Here is a 25,010-nt window from a genome sequence, read left to right as displayed (position 1 = left end):
AATAAAATTCCCAACTTAAATAAGTTCTAAATTTAAGCAGTTTCAGTGGTCTGTGACCCCCACAATATGTCCACACAAAAAGGAATCCATTTTCAATTTCTTCTCTCACCTTTTCTCTTTCCCTTTTGGCCTTCCTTTTTGTGGCCCGAGGTCAACAGTTCTTTGGGCACAATCAGAAAGGTTCCATCATGACTGCACTCAAGTGCATACTGGCTGGAATTGACAGGCCTGCCCTCATCATCTTTCAACCTACTAAAAACATCATGACAGAGGTCCTGCAGTTTTTGTTTCATTATGTTAATTGCTTTGTTACATTGGGCTTGTTCTCTTTTAAGGGTTTCCTTCTTTGCTTGCAAATTACACACATCATCTTCTAGATTCAAAATCATGTCTAATTTACGTTTACGACAATTCTGGGCAGCAACTTTGTTTTTCCCTCTTCGTCTGATGTCACGAATGAGTGAGACTTGTAAGTCTGTCAGATAATACCTGCTTAACATGCTGTTAAAAGAATCAACCGGCATGCGGACGATTTCGTCTACAGAAAAAGGGATATGCAAAGCTTTAGCACGCTGTTCATCACGGCTCAGACTTTTATCTGTATCATTGAGATACGCTTTCTGTGATTTCCCAGGCCATGAAAAAGATATAGACGTGGGTTCTGGGTCGTCTGGCTGTGTGTGGTAAGTGTGATTATGAAGTATGTGTTGAAATGTGAGATCTCCATGAAGACCAGTTTCATTCCCCTGATCCATGTGACACACTTTACTGGGTTCTGGGTAGTAGCCTCCTACAGCTCCTTCTAAATCATGATGAGAAAGAGAATTGGGGTTACTGTAACCTATAGCACCTTCATCACTCACAGAGTGAGAAGAATTGCACTTGGTAATAGAGGTGCTATGACTTGAATTCAGTGAAAGGCCAGAATCTGATTCTGGTTCTTCAAAAAGCTGAGAGATTTCCATTGGATCAAAACTTTCTTCTGTGACAAATGACAGTAAGTTTATCTCATCAAATATGTTAGCATCAAGGTCATATAGAAGATCTTGGCTTGTTAGATGCTCAACAGGTGGGAGAAATCCTGTTATATTAGTTTCTGGAAGGGTTTGCTCAGGATTGGAATGAAAATTCCACTGCAGAAATTGTTCCTGTGAAGTCCTTGCCACTGGATCTCTTCTAAATGTGGTGTCGGGATACAGCAACATGGCCTCGTGAAGATTCACGTCATGACTTATAGCCTGGGTAAAATTAACATTGTAATATGTGGAAGAATTCATGCCATCACTGATACTGCCTAGAACAGGTGGAAAGTCTTCTGAGATGTTCTGGAAAAGAATGAAGTATGATGACCCTTTAAATATATATAGATCTATTTCAAAAGAATTCTAATACCTAATAACTACTCACTTTTTGTCAGTTCCTCTCTGCTAATTGTGATGTGCTTTTGGCTATACTTGGGGATAAGAGAACTGTTCTTAGAATACTCTGGCAATTTGTTTAATTATTGTAGCTGTTGGCAGTCAATTCACATTAATATCAGGTAATACCAACCAAACCATAGTGAATTTGTTGAGTGAGGTAGAAGTTAAGATCCTACTAAAGCATAAAAGTTCATAATGAAGATATGATACCATAAAAATAAAACTATGCCACAATGTCAAATATTTACTACCATTTTGCTTTTAATATATATGAATGTGATAAATTGGTTTAAGTCTTGTGTGCTTAATGTACAAGTTTGACATTAAGCTGCTATGTCATCCAAGTAAAGGATGGTTTATTCACAGAGGTCAGTGCTGAAGTTTTCGTAAGGATAAAAGTCAAGATTGCAATTACCTCCAGAGAATAGTCAGGTTGTGAAGAAAGCAGCTGAAACAAGTCTTCTAGAGAGAAAGATATATCTGTCCCATTTAGATGTCTCTGTAGAAAAACAGGTACACAAAAGGTCAGACAAAAGACAAGTCGCCTGGGGTTTTAGGCTTAATCTTTAGAGGACAAAGTGTTAACTGCCATACTGGATCATTTATCCCTATTCCTCAATTGGGAGTGTTACATTCTATTTCTTTTAATATTTTTAAGGCTCTAACTACAAACTCCACCATTCTTCTTCTAACCATCTTCCACTTATCTTTTACCACTATTTTTTAGTTCCGTACCTTATTTTGCCCCTCCATAAGGCTACATGTTTACATTTACCCTAACGTCTTTCCCAACTTCACTTCAGTCCTGCCTTCAACATTAGGCTTCTTGTTCAAGTAACTCCTTTGAGGGAGAAGTTGAATAATAGGGTTAGTTTTTGTTTCCTGGAACTATTTTGCCTTCATGCTACAGTGACAATTTTTGGTAAGAATACTAGGCTGCTTGGCATTCTCATGTACTACTTTAGTCTGAGGGCTCATTTTAATTCTGGAAGCATTGCACCATAAACTAATATTAAATCTCCAATTTTTTTTTCGTAACATTTTCCGTCCTGTGGTACATTGTGGTATCTCGTTATCTCTTGAGTCTAATCTGTTCACTCCTTACCCCAGTATTGTGCCTGGGATTTCTTTTTTCTTTTTTGGTACCAGGGATTGAACCCAGAACCACTGAGCCATATCCCCAGCCATTTTTATTTTTGACTTTGAGACACAGTCTTACTAAATTGCTTAGGGCCTCCTAAGTTGCTGAGGCTGGTTTTGAATGATCCTCCTGCCTCAGCCTTCTGAGCTGCTGGGATTACAGGCATGTGCCACCACACCTGGCATGCCTAAGATTTCATTGGGAATCCTTTCTGTATCCTTTTTCTTAAGTCTTTTCCCTCACAATATGTCAATCTTTTTTTTTTTTTCTCACATGCGACTTAGGGCTATTTCCTCATCACATTGTGTTTTTCCCTCCAAAACCTGTTCATATCATTTTCTGAACTTTTTATTGGCTCAGGATTCCTTGATGGTAGTACAGATTCAGACCTTTTAGTTCACATTCCAATCCACTCAATCTTAGTCTCTTGTGAAATTTGGTTCCAACTCCTCTACTTTAGTACACAATTATCTTAAATTCTGGCTTTGAATCTTTTGGTTTCTTCTATTTATAGAATTCCCTTGTTACTGAGTTCTATTTACTTAAAACTGTCCATTTTATTCAGAACTTCTGTTTTTAGTGTGTACAAGGGGTTTTTGTTTTTGAGGTGCTGCAGATTGAACCGAAAGGTCCTCTTCTACTGAGCTACATCCCTAGCCCTTTTTATCTGAGATAGTTTGGCTACAATTTTGTTAAGTTACCCAGGCTAGTCTTGAAGTTGCAATTCTCCTATTAGACTCCCAAGTCACCGGATTATAGGCTTGTGTCCTCACACCTACCTGGCATAAGGGGTTATCTTTGTTAGTGAATTCATGATCCTGACTGAGGTATTTGTGTTCTGTGCTTCACTCCACCTATATATTTAATGTTTCCTAGTATTTTTGTTTTTTGGAAGATTTGGACCAGTTGGGGAACTGGAAGTCAAGCTCACTGGTAGAGCACTTGCCTAGTATGCATGAGGCCCCAAGTTCAGTCCCCCAGCCCTGGCCCCCAACAAAAAAAGTTGAATTAAGTTTCGGGGGCTGGGGTTTGGCTCAGCTGTAGAGCATTCCCCCTAGCACATGTGAAGCACTGGGTTCGCTCCTCAGCACCACAAAAAATAAAGGTATTGTGGCCATCTACAACTAAAAAAAATTTTAGAAAATCTTAAGTTTCAGATCACAAATTAGTCCAAATACATGGTTTCTTTTTCTACGAAGCCATGTTTTTTTAGGACCCATGATAAATTAGACTTTTCTGTATATTGTGAATATTATAGGGCTATTTAAGCTAAATTGGTGGATAAGATTTTCTTCTTGGTGGAAAATTTTAATTGGCAGATAATATTATCCCTTCTTGCTCCTCTAATATTATCCCTTCTTGCTCCTCTTTAACTAGGAAATTACATGTTTTAAGGATTCTGGACTTCTTTGCCAGCCAGACTACTGTTTAAAATGAGACCTCACTTCTTAATATTCTGAAATATTCTACTAATAGCCCCAACTTTGGACTTAGTCCTTGGCCAACTACTAACCAAAATTTACTGGTAATCATAGTGAGAATGGATAACATCAGCACAAATCTACCTGGATTCCTGCCAAAAAAAAAAAAAAAAAAAAAGTCTTACTAGTGGGTAAATAAGGTGGGGGGGGACTGAAAAAAAGAAGTATGGGTATAAGGATAATTTTGCTTAAAAGTGAATTATGGATTGGCTAACTCCTAACCCTCACCCACCAGGTGGGTTGATAGATCCAACAGGAGATCTAGGTAAGAGAGAGTCCCCTAGAGATTAGGGCTGACTGAATCAATTCCAACTCTCACTGAGCTGTGTCTCCTCAGATTCCTTTATGTCCTAATGGTGGTAAGAGCTTCATGTTGTTTCTAATTCCTTGGTCTTTTTTTTTTTTTTTTTAAACCTCCCCTAAATAAATGAAATTCATTCATTTTTTTCTTCAGACTTTCATCATCACATACCTTTTATTTGAGCATTTCAACTGTAGAAAACATTCTGTTGCAGATAGTATACTTTTTCTGTCTACTATACCTTGGAGGAAAATTTTGAGGCATTGCAAAGAACTCAGCCATTTAAAAATCTAATTAATCTGTAAGATGACTTCTGCTATACTTCAATTCAATTTAGAGTGTCAGGAAATTAAGTCAGATTCTAGTCATCCTTACTAATCTTTATATATATAATATAAACACACAGTTCCACTGTAGGTCAAGGACTCACTTCATTTTGAACAAAGACCACTAGGAATATTCAGAGAACATGGTAGATACACATAAATTCAGTTTCTCTTTTTTAATCTGCATATACTGTGAATTCATTTACTACCCGCAGCGTAGCTAGAGAGAAATCAGTAAATTTTACCACTGTCCCTAGGTATTATTCTAGGGTTGTCAACCAAAAGAATGGAAATGACAGTGATTCACTCACCTGACACTTATAGCCAGGTGCGGTGGTAATCCCTATAATCCCAATGACTCAGGAGGCTGAGGTAGGAGGATTGCTAGTTCAAAGCCAACCTTAGCAATTTTTCGAGGCCCTAAGCAACTTATTAGCAAGACCCTCTGAAAGGGCTGGGGATGTAGCTCAGTTGTTAAGCACCCTTGGGTTCAATCCTTAGTACCAAAAAAAAAAAAAAAATTAACCCAACTATGTTCATTATGTACAACTATAAAGCTCTAATAAAAAAATAAACTTAAAAAATGTTTAAGTACACAGACACTTGACATAAATGATGAGGAGAGCCTGATAGGGTCTGGGGCACAAATGCCTTGCTTTTGGGTGATTTATGTATTTATAAAAAGTTTTGTCCAAACTGATGTTTTTCCTATGTCAAATTACATTTTACCTTCTCCCTATTTTATCTACTCATTAATATTTAATGAGCTGGGTATGGGGGTGCACACCTGTAATCCCAACAACTAGGGTAGCTGGGGCAGAAGATCACAAATTCAAAGCCAGCCCCAGAAACTTAGCTAGGCCCTAAGCAACTTTGTGAGAGTGTCCACTATGTATCTAGCAGTGAATTAATTACATTTAATTCAAAGAACACCAGTGAGGGAGTAAAGGCAAAGACATACCACATACCCAGGAGAAAAAGTAACCAACCGCATGAGGAAATATATGAGGAAGCATTAAATAAGTAGTACAGAATGTGATAAAAACATCCCTTCCCAGGCTAGGGAAGTGGTTCAGGGCAAGTTTGCCTAACATGCACAAGGCCCTGGGTTTGACCCCCCGTGCTGGGGAGGGTAGGGGATGCATACACACACACACATTTAGGAAAATGGGCTAAAATGTTGTCTCCTGCAAAATAAATATGGACCTTTCAGTATATGTCCATATGTCCACAGGAATTGACACGACCAAATGTTATTGCTTGTGTGTGTGGGCAGTAGTGGTAAAGTCACACAAAAGGTACGTGAATTATGAGAAAAGATAAAAAGTCTACGTAAATGAGGGGCCAGGGAGAATACCAGCTGGGAAAAGCACAGGCAGGGGGTAAATGCTTATGAAATTTGAAATGAAATGCCAGGCTGAGACCGAAGGTATAGAAGAGTTTAAGCTAGAGAAATTAGAGTGAAAATGGGGTAAATCTCTCTTCCCTCCTTCTCACCTAAAGAACAGAAAAGCCTGAGAGAGACCACTAATAAACTTGGTGTGTGCTCCCTACAGTCATTTCTCAACTTTTGCCTGAGAAATACAAGGGTGTAAAAAGCACGTGGCCAGAGCTCCATGCTAGGCAGCCAGCAAGTGGCTGAGAGCCACATGGAAAGACTGCCACTGAATATTCAGGAATCCTAAAGGACCAGCTGGAGGTGATGCATTTGCCCTTGTCAAGAGAAGGGCAGATGAAGGACTCCCTGCTATGAGAGCAGGGATTCCCCAAAGAATCTACAAAATGAAAGTAAGTAATCTGAAATGAAACTGTATCCCAAGGTCAAGGGAAACAATGTCCAGTTGGTGCGAAATAACCTCTCCTGAATTCTTAACACTGCATACCCTCAGCCCCAAGTAAAAAGGCCTAACTAGAAGAGGAGGACAAACTGAGGAATTGGATGAAATGGCCATACGTACCTTTTTCCACACCAGTCAGCCTTGTGGATTCAGCAGATGAGATGGGAGGAGGGAAGGAGCTAAATTTTCGTTGTACATTTCTGAGAATTATACTGGCTCATTCTTGTCAATTGGTGTAGTACAATGACCAGAGGGACTTTTAAATCTGATTATCTAGAAGTCTCATGAGACCTGCATTAGACATTTACCCACAGTGGGAGGAAGAACTTGTTCCCCTAGAACAGGTTAGAACAGGCTAGAAGGGGCAGAAAGAGGAGTGGGTAGGCAAAAAGAACAAAGCTATTTCTGATTTCACTCCATAAAAATCAAATAATGTTCATAGTGTGGCATGGTCAAAACTACACTGAGGATGGGTTGTCTGGGATGGGCCAGGGCATGGTATTTTCCATCCTCCAAGGGTGTTTAAGGCTCAGGCTCAACCTCCACCTCCCAGGGAGAGGACATGCTGAAGCATGTCGTGATTAAAAAGAACCATCAGGACAAGACCTGCAAGGGTGTGCCTTCTGGGTGGAAGTGCCATGTGGCTAAAGGTTGGAAGCCCCAGGCCAGTCTCTGGAGCGCCTGTGTGCCAGGCTTGTGCACAGGACCTCAGCAAGACAGAATAGAAACCAGATGTCACCCAAGTAAAAGAAGAGGGTATGAACCCATCCCTTCAGCCAGGCTTCTGGAGTTCATCTTTCCATACCCTCTTCTCTTAGCTAGATAGAGTATGTTTAGACAATGAGTAGCCAAGAAGGTGGACTAGTGGGCCTGGCCCCTTAGTAGAGACAGACCAGAAGCATGAAATGTACTCCTGGATGCCAGTGGTTCTGCTTGGCTCACTAGCAGACTGGAGATTTGGACCCAAGCCTTAGCAGGGATAGAGGGTAATTTGGCTATAGGGTTAGCCCTCTGTCTTGCTCTCCAGGGACCTGGCCAGCCTGGGCCCAGAATGTCAGTTATCTACTTATCCCTTATCTTGTCAAACACAATTAGCACAACCTGCTTGCTAGCAGGTTCCTGGAGGGTAGGTGTATATGCACTACAACCAGAGAAAACATTCTGTGGGCTGATTCCTTTAAAGTCTAATCATACTTTTTCATATGTCAGACTTGCTAACAGCAGAACACACTTCCATGCAAAATTCATTTCCAGCATAAATTATCAATGCCACAAAACTACATGAAAGCCAAAATGAAAAGACTAGAACATTCTGATGTGCTTACCTCATTTCTAGATTCAGTTGTCTTTTCCACCTCCCACTCAGATTTATCTGCTACTTTGTTTCCATCTCCATTATTCTCTTGTAATTTCTCCTTCTGGCCTGACACCCTTTCCTCATTTTTCTCCTGCTCAGATCTGTCATCCACACCTTCACACTTTTCTCTTAGTACTTCATTCTCCTAAAAAGGACCCAACAATGTGCTTAGAAACCCAAATAAAATAGGCAAATGGCATTGCACTTATTGTTTAGTGATCTTATAAACCCTTAAGTCAAAACTATGACAGGCATTTCATTATTTCAATATCAAAGAAACATAATTCTGAAACAAAAGCCAGTTTTTATGACCTGTCCTTAAGTACATTTTGAAATAGGGCTAGTCTAACGAGCATGATTTAAAATATTTGCAAATTATATCTGGAAATCAATGTTGCCATTAGGTGGTTTTTGTTTAGTTCTCTATAGAAGATACATCAAGCAGCTAAATGGGAAAGAAACACTGATCAAATACATATTATGTAGAAAAATCTGGGAGGCCAGGCACAGCGATGTATACCTATAAGCCCAGCAACTCAGGAGGCTGAGGCTGGAAGGTTTCAAATTCTAGGCCAGCCTGGGTAACTTAGTGAGATCCAGTCTCAAAAGTAATAAAAAGGGTTAGGGATGTAGATTAGTGGCAGAGTGCTTAGCTAGCAGATGCTAGGCTGTGGGTTCAATCCCCAGGACCAGGAAGGGGAGAGAGAGGAAAAGGGAAGGGAACAAATGAACAACAACAAAATCTGGAAAATGTTATTTTTCAAACAATTAACTGTAGTTCTTTCTAGAAGGCAGGATGGGTTGGGGACAGGCTGGGGAAGGGTTCACTTTGCTATATATATTTCTGTAATTGAATACTTCGCAACAAACATATTCCTTTTACAATCAGAACTATATCAATGTGACTCTTTACTCAGAATGGCCTTTCCACCTTTTAACCTAAGGAGACTTAAAAGTAGTCTTCTAAACATTCAAACAGTTAAAATTTAACATGTACTGTTTATTTCAATTATGATATTAAAAGTTCTGTTTAATTTTTTCCCTCTAACAAGGTTTCTCAAACTCCTCCAAAGGATCACTCTCTAATTTTTGAATTCCAGGAACATAGCACTAACTAGCCTAACTCAAGGATAGCACTCCTACCACCAATAACCCTTAAAGAAATGTTCATTCTTTAAGCTGGAAGGGAAAGACGGGAAGGTGAAGGTCAAAGAAATGGAAAGCTACAGATACAAGAGCAAGGAAAAAAAGCAGGAAGGGGATGTAGATATCCTGGTGGCCCACTTGGCTTCTTTATCTGTACCACTATGCATAACTGCAGGACACAACACTGCAGGTGACGATCTTGTTCCCAGCACAGTCAGTCTCCATGTGGGCACACCTCACAATCCTGCTAGTGGGTTGAATTGTACCTGCTACTCTTCCTTCTCTGCATCAACAGTGGTGCACTATCAGTTGGGCAATTCCCAGCCTACTAACATACACCTGCCACAGGTAAAAACCCCGCCAGTGGTCCCACACTACTCCTGGGATTCCATTCCATTTGTCTGCTCCCCGTTAGAACAAACTCCTCCAGAAAGTTATCTGAACTCAATGTATTCTCTTGAATCTTGTGCCCATCACTAGGTCCTCTAAGGCTTCTGCTTTGCTGACTTGTCCCTGATCTCTAAAAAGCAATGTCCTCAAACTGTCCTCCTCAGGTCCACCAAGTACCCCCTTCATTTTGCAGTCTTGGATTGACTGCTCCTTATGCCTATAAAGCTCTCTGCCTTCAACTCTACCCACTCTTCTTGTTGTTTCTTTCAGTTCTCCAAATTCACTCTTCTTTCTTAACTATACATGGTGATATATGCTTATAATCCCAGCAGCTCAGGAGGCTGAGGCAGGAGGATCATGAGTTCAAAGTCAGGATCATCAACTTAGTGAGGCCCTACGCAACTCAGCAAGACCCTGTCTCTAACTTAAACCTCTCTGTCCAACACCTACCTCCCTTGCTTTGTGTCCCCTACTCCCACAGACTTAGCAACCAGCTGATAAATTACTGTATTAGCAGTCTTGTCTGTCTTGGTAGAATACTAGTTTCTTGAGAACAGGGTCTCTTGTTTGCTTGCGGCTGCCGTATGCCTTCTGTCTACCCTAGTGCCCAGGACACAGTAGACCCTTCATAGACATTTGTTGAATGCTGAATTCATCCTAATAAAACTTTGGCAGGGATCCTATGTCAATTACAATGCTGATTTAAATTTGGGGAAGAACTGGCCACTACCTTTTTTTTCTTTAACCTCTCATCTTTTGTCCAAGCAAGATTTGTTAAATATGAAGATGATTAAATTCAAAACTCTGGATTCCCAACACAGTTAACTTTGCTGATGGACAGAGGAGCTTCTAATGTCTAAATCACATGATCAATTTTAGAAGCACAAAGCAAGGTCCCCTTATTCTGTAATATGTGAATTGATACAACACACATGAATACCCACGTAAACATGCAAACTTGAGAATGTTACCTATAAAATTACATAATAGCAAAAGGAAACAAATCAAGCTCATAAGGAAAATGATAAAGTAAACATTAGTCTGGAAAGTTGATAGACTGGTATAGTAGCAAAGGTGTGTAAAATAGTCTGAAGGAAACACTCAGGGAAAGGAGGACCAAGGGCAGAGAAATTCTACATGACCAGCACACACAATGCAGGAATTAAGTTTAAAAATCCAATTATATAATAATGGATTGTAACTCATTGAATAAAGGGTTATTTAGTAGTCTACTAAATATAAGCAGCTAAATAAATGAGGAAAAAAATTTTTTTTCCTTACAGAATACAAACAATATAAATGAAGAATGACAGTCAGAAAACTATCAATGGATGCTACCACTAGGGAGTAAAAATTTGGTGAGAAACAAATATTTAAATGGTCTCAAATATCATTGCAGATTATTTTTAATTACAAAGAGAAAAACACTACAAGAAAAACCTGGCAGACACCATCTTACCCAAATGGGTATATCATCACCAAAATATAAAATGATACCATGGTCCTCCTGATATGAAGAACACTACCATTTCTGTGTTTCTGTCTAAAATTCATACCCTCAATCTGTGCAGAAACATCAGATGAATCAAAATTGGGGGTTGCTTTACAAAATAACTGATACTCTTTAATGGAACATAGCAACTAAATTGCAATGTATGATCCTGGATTAGATGCTGATCCAGGACAGAAAGTAACTATAAAGCACCTTCATGGGCGACAGATTCTGAACATAGACAGTAGAATAGATTATAGTCTTGGATGCCTGTTAAGCTTCCTGGCTTTGGTAACTGGCTACAGAAAAGAAAATCATTGTTCTCAAGAAACACACACTTGGGATTAAGGGATACAATAGCTTTAATTTACTCTTTAAATGTTTCAGAACAAAGCGAATATATTACATGTTATTAATATAGATAAATAGGGATAATATAAACAACAGGTAAATCTGGGCAAAGGATATATGTACTATTCTCACATTTTTTTAAGTTTAAAAAGATGTTCCATCCCACAAGTTTAAATGTATATGTATTTCCTTTCTTCATTTTTCTAATGAAACATCAGTCTTTTTCTCATTCATCAGTAGTAGTGTTAGATCATTTTTATTCACTTCACATCCAGTCTTCACAAGAGTGGAAGTGGGGAAAGCAGCTAGGAGGCTACTGTGGTGCTTTCTGTGAGTGGATGGCAATCTGGAAAGGGATGATGACAGACACAGATGGAAGTGGAGGAATCCATGATATACTTTGGAGGGCTGGAGTTGTAGTCCAGTGGTATTTGCCCAGCACATGTGAGGCACTAGGTTCGATCCTCAGCACCACATAAAAAATAAATAAAATATATTGTGTCCATCTATAACTAAAAAAAAAAAAAAAAAAAAAAAAAAAATAAATAAAAAATAAAGGTTAGTTGGGGCTTGTCAATGAAATATGAATAGGAGGGGAAGGGAAGAACTAAGACCGACTCTTAGAGCCGACTCTTGAATAATGGTATAGCTAAGAGGAAAATAGTTTAAAAGGGAAACAGTTCTTCCCTTTTGGATATGTTAAATTTAAGATGTGAAAAGTCAAGTAGAAATATCAATCATACTAAGAATCTGGAAATCTGAGCAAATGTCTGATCTGAAGTCTACATGTCAAGACCAGTAGAGGTGGGAGTGGGGTCACAGGAACTGATGAGATTCCTAGCAAGAGAGTACAGGGGGAGGAGAGGCTTGGCACTGAGTCTTGAGGAACTGTAATGTTAGAATTGTAATATGAAGGGTCAGGCAGAGCCCAGAGCGTGCTGCAATCCCTGCAACTCAGGTGTCTGAGGCTGGATGATTCAAGTTCAAGGTAAGTAGCAAGACTGTCTGAAAATAACAAGGACTGGGGATGTCGCTCAGTGCTGAAGTGCCCGTGGGTTCCAGAAAAAAAAGAGGACAAGCAGAGAAGCGACAAGAGCAAAGTAGACTAAGGACAGTAAGTAGAGAGGAGGATGAAGAAGCTATTACAAGATTGGCATCTATATTCTTTGTGTGTCTTGATATTAGTTTAATATTTTGCATGAATAAGAGTGACGATGGTTTTCTTTCTTTCTGCTATTGGTTTTCTTCAATATATTATTTTTAGGTGTTGGTATCCTCATCTTGCTGATTTTGAAAAAGGAACTGGGAAGCTTTATGTAACATAAAAATTCCCTATTCTTGTAAAGTTTGAAGGAGTTGTTCCCCTTAAATTCTGCACAAAGAATTTTTTTTTGAATAAATTATTCTGAAAATTTTCCAACTTCTTTTGTGGGATATGACAATTTACCCCCACTCCCAAAAGGCCTGTTCCATTTTAACATTGTCATCAATGGTATTTGAGCATACCCATTTCCTCATCCCTGCCCCACTTCTCCCTGGGTTTGTTACTTTCTTAATATCCAACAATTAAAAGACTAAAAATGCAGCTCATCAGCAGTTGCGACCCCACAGATAACAATGTATGCATAAATATGAAGACAGCAGAGGCAGCACTAGACTGAAGTGGGGGACAGATTCAAATAGTAAGAGAAAGCCTGAGTGCTCTTAGAAAAGAGTGGTTGTCATGGTTGGAGTAGGTATTTATGCTTTGCCACCTGTGGGTATTTCCTCTTCCTCTAGGGCCAGGTTCAGAAGACTAAGAGGCAGACAGTGAGCCCTGGAGCAAATCATTTCAACTTTGACAATCTGGTTTCCTCAAAGGGAAACCCTTACCTCTGATACTCCAGGGGTCTATGAATAAATGGCCACAACAACTGCTAAGTTCACAGTTCACTTGAGAGGGTAAGAGGGTGCTATTAAGAATTAAGCTGGGAAACAAACATAAACCAGAACTGTCTTTTATGGTCACCCTGCCTATGAGGCCACAAGGGGAAAGAGGTGCCTGCAAAACTATTGAGAATCCTGATGGAAGACTGTTGGCCAAATTCCATAGACCTAGGGAAGATAAATACTAAAACTTGCATAGTCCCAAGTAATAAATATGTTAGATGGTTCGTCCTGAATTTATTCACCTCTCACTTACTGAAAGCCTATTAGGAAACTAACAAGAACACATTACAAGCATGATAAACAAAAGAAAAAAAATTTCAGGGTTAGTTAGTGTTAAGCATGTGAGGATGTACAGCCCAGATCCCTTACAAGGAAGGACTTGTGGTGACTCCTGTGAGCAGTCAGCTTCCAGCTGCTGAGAGCTCCCCCACCCAAGATCATGCCTTTCCACATCCCAGTACTGATCAGGCTAAGGCAGAGGCCTAGTCATCTTGATGCACCATGTCAGCCCACATCACAGCTAAACTCTGGCTTCTGTGTAAGCCTGCTTTCTAGTCCACCTTTCCCTCTTGCACACTAAACTCAGTCCAGGAGTCTGCATTCCAGAGAATCCAACTGTGCCAGCTATCAATTCTATTTTGGGAGGACAGTGAGGGCAGAGACCAGAATCTCAAGGCAGGGAAATGTAGGATTCACTATTATAATATTCATATTTACACAGTGAAAAAGGTCTGTGGCATTTGTAATGTCACTTGCAGTCTGCAAAGCCTTAAAAAGTCTATTGCTGGGCTGGGGAGATAGCTCGATTGGTGGTGCTGCCCTTGCACACACAAGGCCCTGGGTTCGATCCCCAGCACCGCACCAAAAAAAAAAGTCTATTGCTAGAAGGGCACAGGTTTGACAGACAAGAGTAAAAAGACCTGTTGTAATCCAGTGGCTGTGTAACCTTGGGAACCTTGGGACAGTTGTTAAACCTCTCTGACCCCAACTATGGAAATGAGAGGGCAATATTAACTAATTCTCATTTTAAGGACTTAGTTGAAAAAAATGCCTTCATACATATCAAGGTGCTTTGTAAACATGAGTTACTACTCCTTTTTGATTCTGACTGCCAACAACTCAATTGGAATTTCAAGAGAAAGTAATACCAGCCCCTGGTAGGCAGCAGTTATTATCTGTTCTCTTTCCTGTTTTCTCAACTCAATGGCACAGAGATACATGGATGTATTTTACAAGTGGTACTGTATATGCTGGAAGTTTATGGGCCATGCTCTTAAAGAACAGGCAAGTTAAACCCATCATTAAATTACTTTTTATTTGTGTGTAGGTAATTTCTACCCTTGTCCCAATTTAAAAAAAAAAAAAAAAAAAAAAAAAAAGTAAATTAGTTTCCATGCTTGCCATAGGAAGCCATCATAAACTTGTGAGTTGGGCCCCTTAATCACAACTGAAACTCTTGTGACTTGCAGAGAACTAGCACCTCCAGGAAAGATCTTCTCTACCACATTTTGTGCTGGGAAGTGATCCATCTCATTCTCTGCAAGGAGCCAGAACCCTCTCAGCTTGGGCCCATAAACCAAAAAGAGCTTCTCCTGCCATGGTTCTAAGTATTCTCTTATGGTACCTATCTTATTCCATCTAACCTTTTCCGGCCTGTAAACTTTTGGCCACCTGCCTTCCTGTTACTCACTTTTGGCACAACAGCCCTCTACAAAGTTTTTTTCGACCCAGTAAAAGGAAAAGGGAGAGAAGAACAGAAATGGGCTCATCTCCTTGCAAAGCCTCCCAAGCCCCTGTCCACTGGCAACACGTACTAATTATACTCTATTGGGACCTAAACAACAGGGTGGAGATCTTGCCCCTGAAAACAACACCCTTTGTGAACAGTCCCAGCTGGCCTGACAGGCCCTTTCATTTACTCATCAGGGGGAGGAGGGATTGAAACCTGCTTCAACCTCTGAGGTTGGATGAACCTTCAAAGACAAAGAACAGTGTGAAGCCTATGAGCAGGATGACATCAGAGGGAAACAGGAGGGCCAAAGAATTCTGAGGCTGTGTCTAGGCTGAAGGCAAGCTGGAGTCACCAGGTCTACAGAAACAAGGAACCAGATAAAGAAAGACGGTGCCCTGTTTGGCCTAGATGGTTTTTAATAGCAGTTTATAATAATTATAGCTCATTTATTGAGTACTCACTGTGGACCAGGCATCATGGGCATTATTATTATTTTTTGAAGTTTTGGTCTTTTTTTTTTTAAATTATTTTATTTTTAGTGGTGCTAAGGATGGAACTCAGTGTCTCACATGGGCTATGAAAGCACTTTCCCACTGAACTACAGCCCCAGCCTGATATTACTTCATTTAATTAGCTCAGCATCCCTTCAAGGTAAGTACTGTTACCATCCTTCTTGGGGAGTGGGGGACTGAGGAGAGAAGTTAAACCATTTGCCTGAAGTCACTGCTAGTGAGTGACAAAACCAGGATCTGGCTGCAAGCAGTTTTCTTTCATGGCCAGCTCTTAGCCCTAGTAGTGGGTCGTTTGTCCATCCAGATCCATGCATGTCCCCTGGAAGCTGAGTCCACAGGGGGAGGCTGGAACAGAACTGCAGGGCAGACAAAATAGGGGTCAGGGCACTTCTTCCATGGTTCTCCAACATTCCTCAACACCAACACCCCCACCTGCTCTTAGCCACATGGTGTAAGAAGTCATTCACTTAAGTTTCCTCATGAGCCACCTGAGGGGAATTCTGTTCCCTGTCACCATCTTGACCCACATTAGCTCCCAGTTACTTCACACTGAGGCACAGCTTCCAACCATGGTGGTGGAACAGCTGATCTCATATGGATCAAACATGTTCTTGTCTGAATTATTACTTTATCATGCAAAAATAGCTGGCTAAAATGCAGGGTGGGGATCTTGTTTGAATTATGCTTCAAACCAACCATGAGAGACTACTGATGATAAAATGGGAAATTTGAACAATGACTGGCTATTTGATATTAAAGAATTGTTACTAATTTCTTATAGATGTGTTAATGGCACTGTGTAGAAGCGTCTTCACACTTCAGAAGTATATACTGAAATATTTACAGGTTTTCTTAGCCAAGGAAAGTAGTGGGAAGAATTAAGAAAGGATCAAAGTTGGACTTTTCTCTTTGCGAAGTCGCTGCAGAAAGCTTGCACAAGAATCAGAAGGGATGTAGTGTAGTAGTTGAGTACTTATCCCAAATGCAGAGGCCCTAGGTCCAATTCCTGCATTCACTCTCCAGCACAGGAAAAAGAAAAAATCGCATTACAGGGGGAAAGAGTGAGGGAGTCACAGATGAATGAGGACTACAGTGAACCAGACCTTTGAAGCTGGGGTCATTATCCCAGTCTCCATCTCTCCACTTGTGATATATGCTTGGAATTTTCTGTAGTAAGACATGAGATAAGCTAAACTCACTTCTGAAGATCCCCGGAGGAAGTAGAGGGACAGCTCTACACTTGTCAGACATCCTCAGGTCTTGATGTAACCCCCTCCAGGAGAGGTCAGGCATAACCACCACTATGCTTACAAACATCAGGGCTTCAGGGCCCGAGCACCAACTCGCAGGCTCTGATTTTAAATGGCGCTGCTTCTCATGAAAGTAACCCCTCCTGCAGGCCAGGGGTGGGGGATTTGCTGATGATCTTTTTTTTAATTTTAGTTTACCCCAGCAGGTTAGATAGGCCACCTGGTCCTCACGGAATGCACAATGCTTTTTATGTTATAGAAGAAAACATCAAACACATGTAAACAGAGTGCAGATACTACAGTGAAGTTTCCATGCATCCATCACTCCATGTCAATAATTACCCAGCATTCATGGATCAATACCTCCACCCCTCCCCAATTATTCTTTCACAGTTTTGGGGTAGGACTGACACATGCAGAGATGTAGAAAACTTAGCTGTACAATTTAGCAAATGGAGGTACCCATGTAACCGGTGACACACCACCATACAACATTTCAGAAAGTTCTCTCCTGTTCTGGTACTTTTCCCTCAGCCTTGCTAGAACTCAAGCATGAGTTTAAAACTGCATTTTACATGCAAGTTCTGCATTCATTATTAGTACTTTTCTTTCTTTTTTTTTTTTTGCAAGGCAGTTCCCCTTCCCCTGACCTAGCCCACCCCCTATCCAGAGGAAAGTTCTTTGGAATATGCAGGGAAATAATAAAAACTAGAGAAATTGGGCTTTGACTTTAAATACACCTGGAAAGTTGGGGTAGCCCTGGTCCTTTTCCCAGGCATGTCCCTGTGGCCTAGTCCTTCAGTTATTCTGAGCTTTTAAATTCACAGAAGGGGTGTTGTCTAGGCCTTTCCTCCACCCAGGTGTTGCTGGACACCAGGAAGCCCTGGGGGAGGACCCTCAAGCTTGGGGTGCTACAAAACCCAGAGGCTCTGATTAAGTATGAGTGGGCCTGGCACTCTTCACTTTACCAAGCACCCACATGACTGACACCGTCACTGACTACTCCTGGAGAAGCTCTGAAGAAAGATGAAGCCCCTCCTGCACCTGAGCCTCAGGAAAGCCTCACTCTGCCTCTGGGGATCTGCCTCCTCCGCAAGTCCAGGGTCTCCTTCACAAGACAGCTCTACAAGTACTTGAGGATGGTGATCATGTTCCTTCCCCCTGATCTTAGTGCAAACAGCCCCAGTTCATCCAACCATTCCCAGTATGACTTCCCCCACTTGAGGAGGAAAGGGCTCCTCTCATGCCAGAGCATAGTCCCTGCATGACTGAGCACTCACTGGTAATATCCTGCAGAGGACAGGGGTTTCCTGGAGATTTTACCTGGGGCTCAGCAAAAGCAAATCATTTGTTGAGCATCTATTACCACACTAGGAACTGGTACCAACCCTTCAATGTGGTGTCATTTAACCTCACAAGGCTCAAAGAAAGATGTTAATATACACCTTTTACCAATTTGGGAACAAATGACCAGAAGGACATGGAGTACAGATGCTTAGTTTTACATGTCAACATGGTTAAGTTACAGTATTGTTGTTCAATTACACAGCTACCTAGGGCTGGGTGATATAGCTCAGTTGGTAGGTTGCTTGCCTTCCAAGCACAAGGCCCTGGGTTCAATCCCCAGCACCGCTTAAAAAAATAAATAAATAAAAAAATAAAAAGCTACCTAGGTGTTGCTCTGAAGACACTTGTAGATGTGCTTAATGTCTGCAATCAACTAGCTGACTTCAGGTACCTTCAATAATATGGGTGGGCCTCATCTAATCAGCTGCAGGGCTTTAAGAACAAAACTGAGGCTTCCCTGAGGAAGAAATTCTACCTCAAGCCTGCAGCATCCCAGCTCCTGCTCTTATCAGGGTTTCTCACTGTTCTATAGATTTTGGACATCCAGCCTCCACAACTGTGTGAGCCAATTCTCTGAAATCAGTCTTTGTGTATTTGCTTATTCATACTCTACTGGTTCTGTCTGTCTGGAGAAGCCTGACTGATATAGATGGAAACTCAGTTCTAGCCTACTTCTAAAGGTCTTCTCCTGCCTCCACACCATGGCCACTGTCTGCCAAGCATCAATTTGATCAAAAGTAACCCAAGCATGTACCTTGGATGCCCCAGAACCTGGGTATGAATGTAAATCCTTAACAACTCAATGATGAGAATGATCTATCCTTATCCACGACTGCCACGAATGGAAACAGCTTTTGTTTGGCAGGTTGCAGTGGGCGGGAGGTGGTTTCCTCCGTGCTTAGGAACAGTGCCCTGCTCTGTTCCAGCAAGGTCACTGCCGATGCTCTACAACTTCAGGCAATTCCAAGTTTCACCACCTGATTCATTATAATGCCAACCTGTCGGTCTGCTCTCCTCTGCCCCAGCCACTCAAGTAGTTGGCATTAAATGGTCTGGATTTCAGGTCTGACCTACTTTCTAGTTGGAATTCTGGCCCTGAAGGACCCAAGGCACATTCAGGGTTGGGGCGGCCTTGGAAGTGCTGCAAAGTCTGTGTGCAACACTGGACGGTAAGTGGTCAACAGACACCGGCAGCACTGCCCTCTGCTCTGAACCTTGGCCCTGGGTGCTACTGCAGGTGAAAGTGAAGACCCTGTTTCCACCCTCAAGACACCCTAGTTCAAAGTACAGGGTGCCAAGTCTTACAGAAGATAGGTTACAGGGTGCAGCAGAGCTCAAGGAAGAACAGGAACAGTCTGAGAATTTAATAGTGAAAGCAAGTAGGGACTCCAGGCAGGAACTCTGGGCAAGGGGGACAGTTAAGAGGTAGCATGGGGATGGGGAAGGGGAGAGGAGAAAAGGTCTGAGCAGGAAAGTAGGCTATAGGCAGAGCACCAGGGGCAACAAGCTTAGCAAGGGCAGGTGGGGATGGGTTACACTGGCCACCTGGTAGCCTTGAATGACACGTGGAAGTAGGGAGATGCACCAAGGTGTGCTTTAGAAACCTTCCCCTGGCAACAGAATGAGCAGGGCCAAGCTGGCGAGTGGTTATTACAGAGCCCCAGTTCAGCAGTAGTTAAAACCAAAAGTCTACTACATACCAACCCTGCCTACTTGACCTGCACTATCTCCTCTGATCCCCCAACAACTCCCTCAGGTACTCTTACCAAAGCTCAGAGAGGTAAGAAGCGTGTCACAGTCAGGTGTGGTGGGGCACCCCTGTAATCCCAGCAACTCTGAAAGCTGAGGAAGAATTGTAAGTTCAAGATCAGCCTCAGCAACTTAGCAAGACCCTGGCTCAAAATAAAAAATAGAAAGGACTGAGGATGTAGATCAGTGGTAAAGCACTTCTGGGTTCAATCCCTAGTACACACACGCGCACACACACACACACAGTGTACCAGTCACACAACCAGTCAGTGGAAAGCCGAGATCACCCTGGCTGGCCAGACTCACCTTGGCCCCAAGACCATGACCCTGCATACTAATTTCCCATTGTCTGAGCACAGAAGCAGGGGGGATGGAGAGGAGGCAAATGATTCAAAAGTCATTGCAGAGAATCTCTCTGTAACCTGCCAATCAAGGTGAAAGACTGACTACAAAAATATGGTTTGAACTAAGGTTCCCGGGTTTGCACATCAAGTCCCCAAACCCTACTTCCTCAAGAGCACCACCCGAGTCCTTCTGCAAATAGTCCTACACACAGGTCAGTCACTCCCAGAAACAGCTGACTTAGTTCTTAATGGCTGGAACCTAAGCAACCTGAACACCCTGAGAGCTGACAGAAGGGCAATAGTGACTGTCAGGGGTTGAACTGTATCCCTGTGTTGAAGTCAGAATTCCTAGAACCTTAGATTTAAATCTTATTTGCAAATTGGGTCACTGCCAGTGTGAGTAGGTAAATTAAGATGTCAGGGAGGATCCTTACCCAATATGAATGATGTTCTTATAAAAAAGGACTCCTGGACACAGACACACCCACAGGAGAACTCAGTGAAGATGAAGGCATGCATTGAGGTGATGCCGTTGAAGCCAAGAAATGCCAAAGATCACCAAGAAGCCACCCCAAAAGCAGGAGAGATTTGTGAGACTCTCCCTCACAGGCCTCAGAAGAGACCAAAGATACTGACACTTTGTGGATTTCTTGCCTTCTCAACTGTAAGACAGTAAATTTCCATTTAAGTCTGGCATTTTGCTACAGCAGCCCTAGGACAGTAAAACAGTAATGTGGGCCATCCTCTCCCAGGCAAGACCATAAGCACTTCACGATGTCTGTAGTAGGCAAAATGAGAAGCTCATTGTGAAACTCTGTTGTACTTCAATGTATATAATTATAAGACTATTTCTGTATTATGCTATGAGTTAAAAACAGGCAAGTGTCTGCTTTTCATCTGTGTCATTACCCAGGTGTTAATGATTTGAATCTGAAATGAAAAAAAAAAATTATTTTAACAATCAAGGACCTTATTTTCCTTTTCCCTTTACTCTTAGAATTAAATACTGACCGTATCAGATTCCTTACGTGACCTGAAAAAACCAGCCCAAAAGGCAGTAAATGGAGAGGTCCTTTATGGGACCTCTCCTGTGACAGGCCACTGTCACAGACCACATGCCCTCTCAGTTTCAAAGTGGCAATAGTTCTCTCAAATACTGATGCTGGCTGCAGGCGGTTATCCATCTCTTCAAATATGATCAAACATCCTGTTCCAAAAGCTGTTCATGTCTTGGTTTAACCTGTGTGTGATTGTGAAGGACGTGTTTATTGGTTGTAGTGCATGGCTGTGGTTATGAAGGGAAGTTTGTCGGGCCTGGGAAATTCCGGGAGTTTGTTTTTAGATAATGATTACCCCATGAAGAGGTGAGACCAAAGCAGTACTTCTTTTGACACCTACTTGGAAAATCCCCTACTCCAAAATATGTTTTGCATGTGTTACAAAAATTATGAAAAAATATACACTAAAACCAGAATGTCCTGAACTCAACTGTGAGCCACTAGAATTATTAAAACAACAACAAAAAACACCTATAATGTTCCTATGGGGTAAAATATGCCCCCTCTTCCAAATTAATAGTAGTTTACATATTAAGCACTTAAGACAGAAGCAGTTCTAAGTCCTTTACATGGAATGAAATTTTATTCTTACTTCAACCCTATGGGGCGGGTACATTTATTGCTCCCACTGTATCGCAGAGGAGAATGAAAAACAGGAAGGTTAAGACATTCATCCAAGGACACAAGAGCTATAAATGGAAGAACTAGTACTTGAAACCAGGCAGTCTGACTCCTCTACACCCCAACCCCTTAATGATCAACCAATCAACCAGCCACCAAGCCAGGCATGGAGACAGACAAGCCAGAAGGAATAAAGCGAATGGGATAGGTAAGAGGTTAAGAATGGTGGGCACAAGAGGACACCCAAAATCTAGGCACTACACTGGCACTTCACACATGCTTTTCCCATTTAACCAGCACAATACCCTGCTCTGAGGTAAACATTTCTCTCCCTCTTGACATATGAGACACGGAGCCAGGGAGTGATTTGAAAATCTGTGGGAGGGAGAGAACGCTAGTAAGTGATAAATACAGCGTAGATAATTGCAAAGACTGGTATTGTTTCCCTAGTCCATTTTTTCCCAAAGTGCTGGTCTTCATTATGAGTTTAAAATCTTCTTTAAAAAAAAAAAAAAAAAAACTCAGCACCAGGGAGTAGTTGTCCTGGGGGCAGGAGACAAGGTGAGGGGGAGCTGAGTCAACCCATCCCAGGTGTATGCTTGTCCAGACAGCCTGAGTACAGGGCACATTGCTTAATTTACGAGCAAGTCTGGGAGACAGGAGACTCAGGTTCAGGTCCCACCTCTGCCATTAATTAATGTGTGGCTTTAGTCAAGTCCCCTAACTCACTGGGCTTCTGTTTTCCATAAATACAAACTAGACCTAAGGATGCCTGCCTGTGGATCTCACAAGGCTTAAGCAAGAGACATTTCTGACAAAGAGGACCCAGCATGGAAACTCTTAAGATCTCAACAGTTGGTCATTACCAGACTGAACAGAACCAGGTCATCCCAGCAGCTAAGATACCTAACAGGTACACACATGCCAGTCTGGACCTCCTGGGAGGTTGTCAGAGCCTCCCTTCCCTCCAGTCCCTGCACACTTTGCAAACAGGCTGGCGTTCAGCTGTGAGGGCAGCAGAGTGCCACCTAGTGCAGAATCCAGCAGTGGGTTTCAAACCGATATGTTACAGAACCAGGTAAGGTAGCAGGGCAGCAGGTACTCCTCCCTCAGGTAAGACAGGTCCCACAGATTCCAGATCTGAAGAGTGAGCTAGTGTTGCAGGGAGAACCTTCAATTGTTCTAAAAGACAGGAGCCCACCAAGACTCACCAACTCCAGCCCCCTTAGTTCTGGTCACCTGAAGGAGGAAGGGATCAGACCAGCATAACAATGAATCACCCAGAACTTCACACAATGACCCCTCTTGGAAAGGGTGGAGAAGCCTGTCTGGCAACTGCCTACACAAACAGGGTGATTCTGAAGGGCTGCAAACAAACCAGTTTATCCCCAATTCCCATTTTGCATAAGACTCCACCTCACAAAACAATAAAAATCCCAAGGAACACTTGTTGATCCACACCGGTTTACACTAAGATTTGGGTCAAGGAGTTTAAAAGCCCCTTGCAGGAGCTCTGGATAGAGTGGTCTAGTGTTGGGCAGCACCAGATATTTCAATCCACAGAACTTGGTGAACTTTGTTAAAAAAAAGGGGGGGGGGGGTTGGGAATATAGTTCAGTTGGTAAAGTGCTTGCCTCGCATGCACAAGGCCCTGGGTTTAATCCCCAGCACCCCTCCAAAAAAATTTAAGCTGCAAAAGAGGTTGTACCAATAAACCAAAGGGACCTTGTTGGTCACAACCAACTCTCAGGGTACCTGTTATCTGTATGCTAATGGGTTATAAAAATTCCAGGACAGAGGATTGTTAGGTGAGGGGGATGCTGGTTGTCCGTGGAGTGCACACGGACTCGGCATCTTACTCCACGGATGCATTACACACGGATAACCATTGGATTACGCTCACGGTGAGGGCCACTGCGCAAGGCCACAGCGTGGTTCTTAGGAGAAACATGCATCCTCAGAGGTCAAGGTCGCTTCCATTATCCTCTAGTCCCGCATAGGTACTGGGGAAAAAACACATTCCATGCCCATGCACAAGAGGTGCTGAACCAAAAGAGTGAGGAAGAAAATTAATCCCAACCATTCTTCCCCTCCCCACCCCGAACTACCCCTGACAGCTACAAGAAACACAAGGAAAGATGTTCTCTAAACCCAACTGAATGACTTCACCCAGTTCTTTCTCAAAACCCTAAAAACCAATGCGACAGCACTAACCGGCTTCATTTGGATTCTCAAAAATGAGGGGCAGAGTCATTTAGGTACCTACATCTACCCAGGGGCTTAGAACAGGAGAGCGTGAGTGAGCCCCGCTGCCTAGCTCCATCACAAGCCTCGAGGGCTCATGGCCAGTTCCCGGGCCCCAGCGGTGTAGACGCCGCACTTGCTAGCGTCCCGCTCTCGGGTTACCTGGCTCGCGCGTCCGCCGGCGTCCGGCACCTGCGCCGTCGGTTCCGCGGGTGCCTTCTCCTCCTCCTCAGCAGCCAAAGGGCTACTGCGACCCGCTCGGGGGCCCCCGCCGCCTCCCGGCGCTGCCTGGCTGCCGCCGTCCACCCCGGCACCCGACGAGGCGGCGGCACCGAGTAGCCCATGGGCCCCGGTCGCGTCCCCGGCAGCCACACTGTGCACCAGCCACGCATCAACCCGTGTGTAGGGGATGAAGGGGACCCCGAGTGCGCGCACCTCCCGGAGCAGATGGCCCTCGAGTGACGCGGTAGGGTCCGGCTCCCGGCCCTTGGGATGCAGCCGGCCGGCGCGCCCCCACCCTCCGGAGGCTGGGAAGCGGCTGAGCGCGTAGGCAGAGCGGGTCGGACCACCTAGAAGGAGTAGCTCATCCCGGAGTAGGGTGGGTGGCGGTGGCGGCAGCAGGTAGAGGTCCAGATCTACGCGGAGCCCTGCCAAGCTCAGTAGCATGGTGAGGTGCAGGAGGCCGCCGCCCGCCGACCACCACTGCTTCAAGAGCTTCATTTCTCGCCGCGCGCCCGGGGACGCCCCTGCCGGCGTCCCGGGCTTTCAGTGCTGCAGCAGCGGCGGCACGTGCGAGTCCCGCGCGTCGCGGGCACCTGCCCGGAAGAGACAGAGAGGCGAAACAATGGGCCCAGGCGGGCAGCAGCCGTCGCGGGCTCCCCCGGCCGAGCACAAAGGCTCTCCCTCCGCAGCCAGCTCGGCCAACGATCTAGGGAGGCAGAGGAGGAGCCACCTGCCCGCCCGCAGCCCCGCGCCGAGGC

General features: G+C 43.1%; 1 protein-coding gene across 2 annotated transcripts; it reads right to left on the bottom strand.

Annotated features, from left to right (window-relative positions):
* Positions 1-72: 72 nt before the first annotated feature.
* NFE2L3 (NFE2 like bZIP transcription factor 3) lies at positions 73-25,010 on the bottom strand. 2 transcript variants are annotated; one of them, XM_079150935.1, is made up of 4 exons: positions 24,193-25,009; positions 7,834-8,010; positions 1,837-1,920; positions 73-1,325 (listed from the first exon to the last, which is right to left on the bottom strand). In XM_079150935.1, exons 1-4 carry the CDS (start codon positions 24,748-24,750, stop codon positions 93-95), a joined length of 2,052 nt encoding a protein of 683 aa, XP_079007061.1. In that variant the 5' UTR covers positions 24,751-25,009; the 3' UTR covers positions 73-92. The 2 variants fall into 2 exon arrangements, with proteins under 2 accessions (XP_079007061.1, XP_079007062.1); XM_079150936.1 differs by lacking the exon at positions 7,834-8,010 and having other exon boundaries at positions 24,193-25,010.

This window comes from Sciurus vulgaris, assembly GCF_902686455.1.
Source record: "Sciurus vulgaris genome assembly, chromosome: 8".
NCBI lineage: Eukaryota > Metazoa > Chordata > Mammalia > Rodentia > Sciuridae > Sciurus > Sciurus vulgaris.
Note: the sequence above shows the minus strand (reverse complement) of the source record. Positions and strands in the feature narration are given on the sequence as shown.

Coding starts and splice junctions, on each gene's coding strand:
- NFE2L3 (XM_079150935.1), bottom strand. CDS start 24,750: ATGAAGCTCTTGAAGCAGTGGTGGTCGGCGGGCGGCGGCCTCCTGCAC. Junction 8,011..24,192: donor CCGGCGGACGCGCGAGCCAG/GTAACCCGAGAG, acceptor GGTCCTTTTTAG/GAGAATGAAGTACTAAGAGA. Junction 1,326..1,836: donor AACCTGACTATTCTCTGGAG/GTAATTGCAATC, acceptor ATTCTTTTCCAG/AACATCTCAGAAGACTTTCC.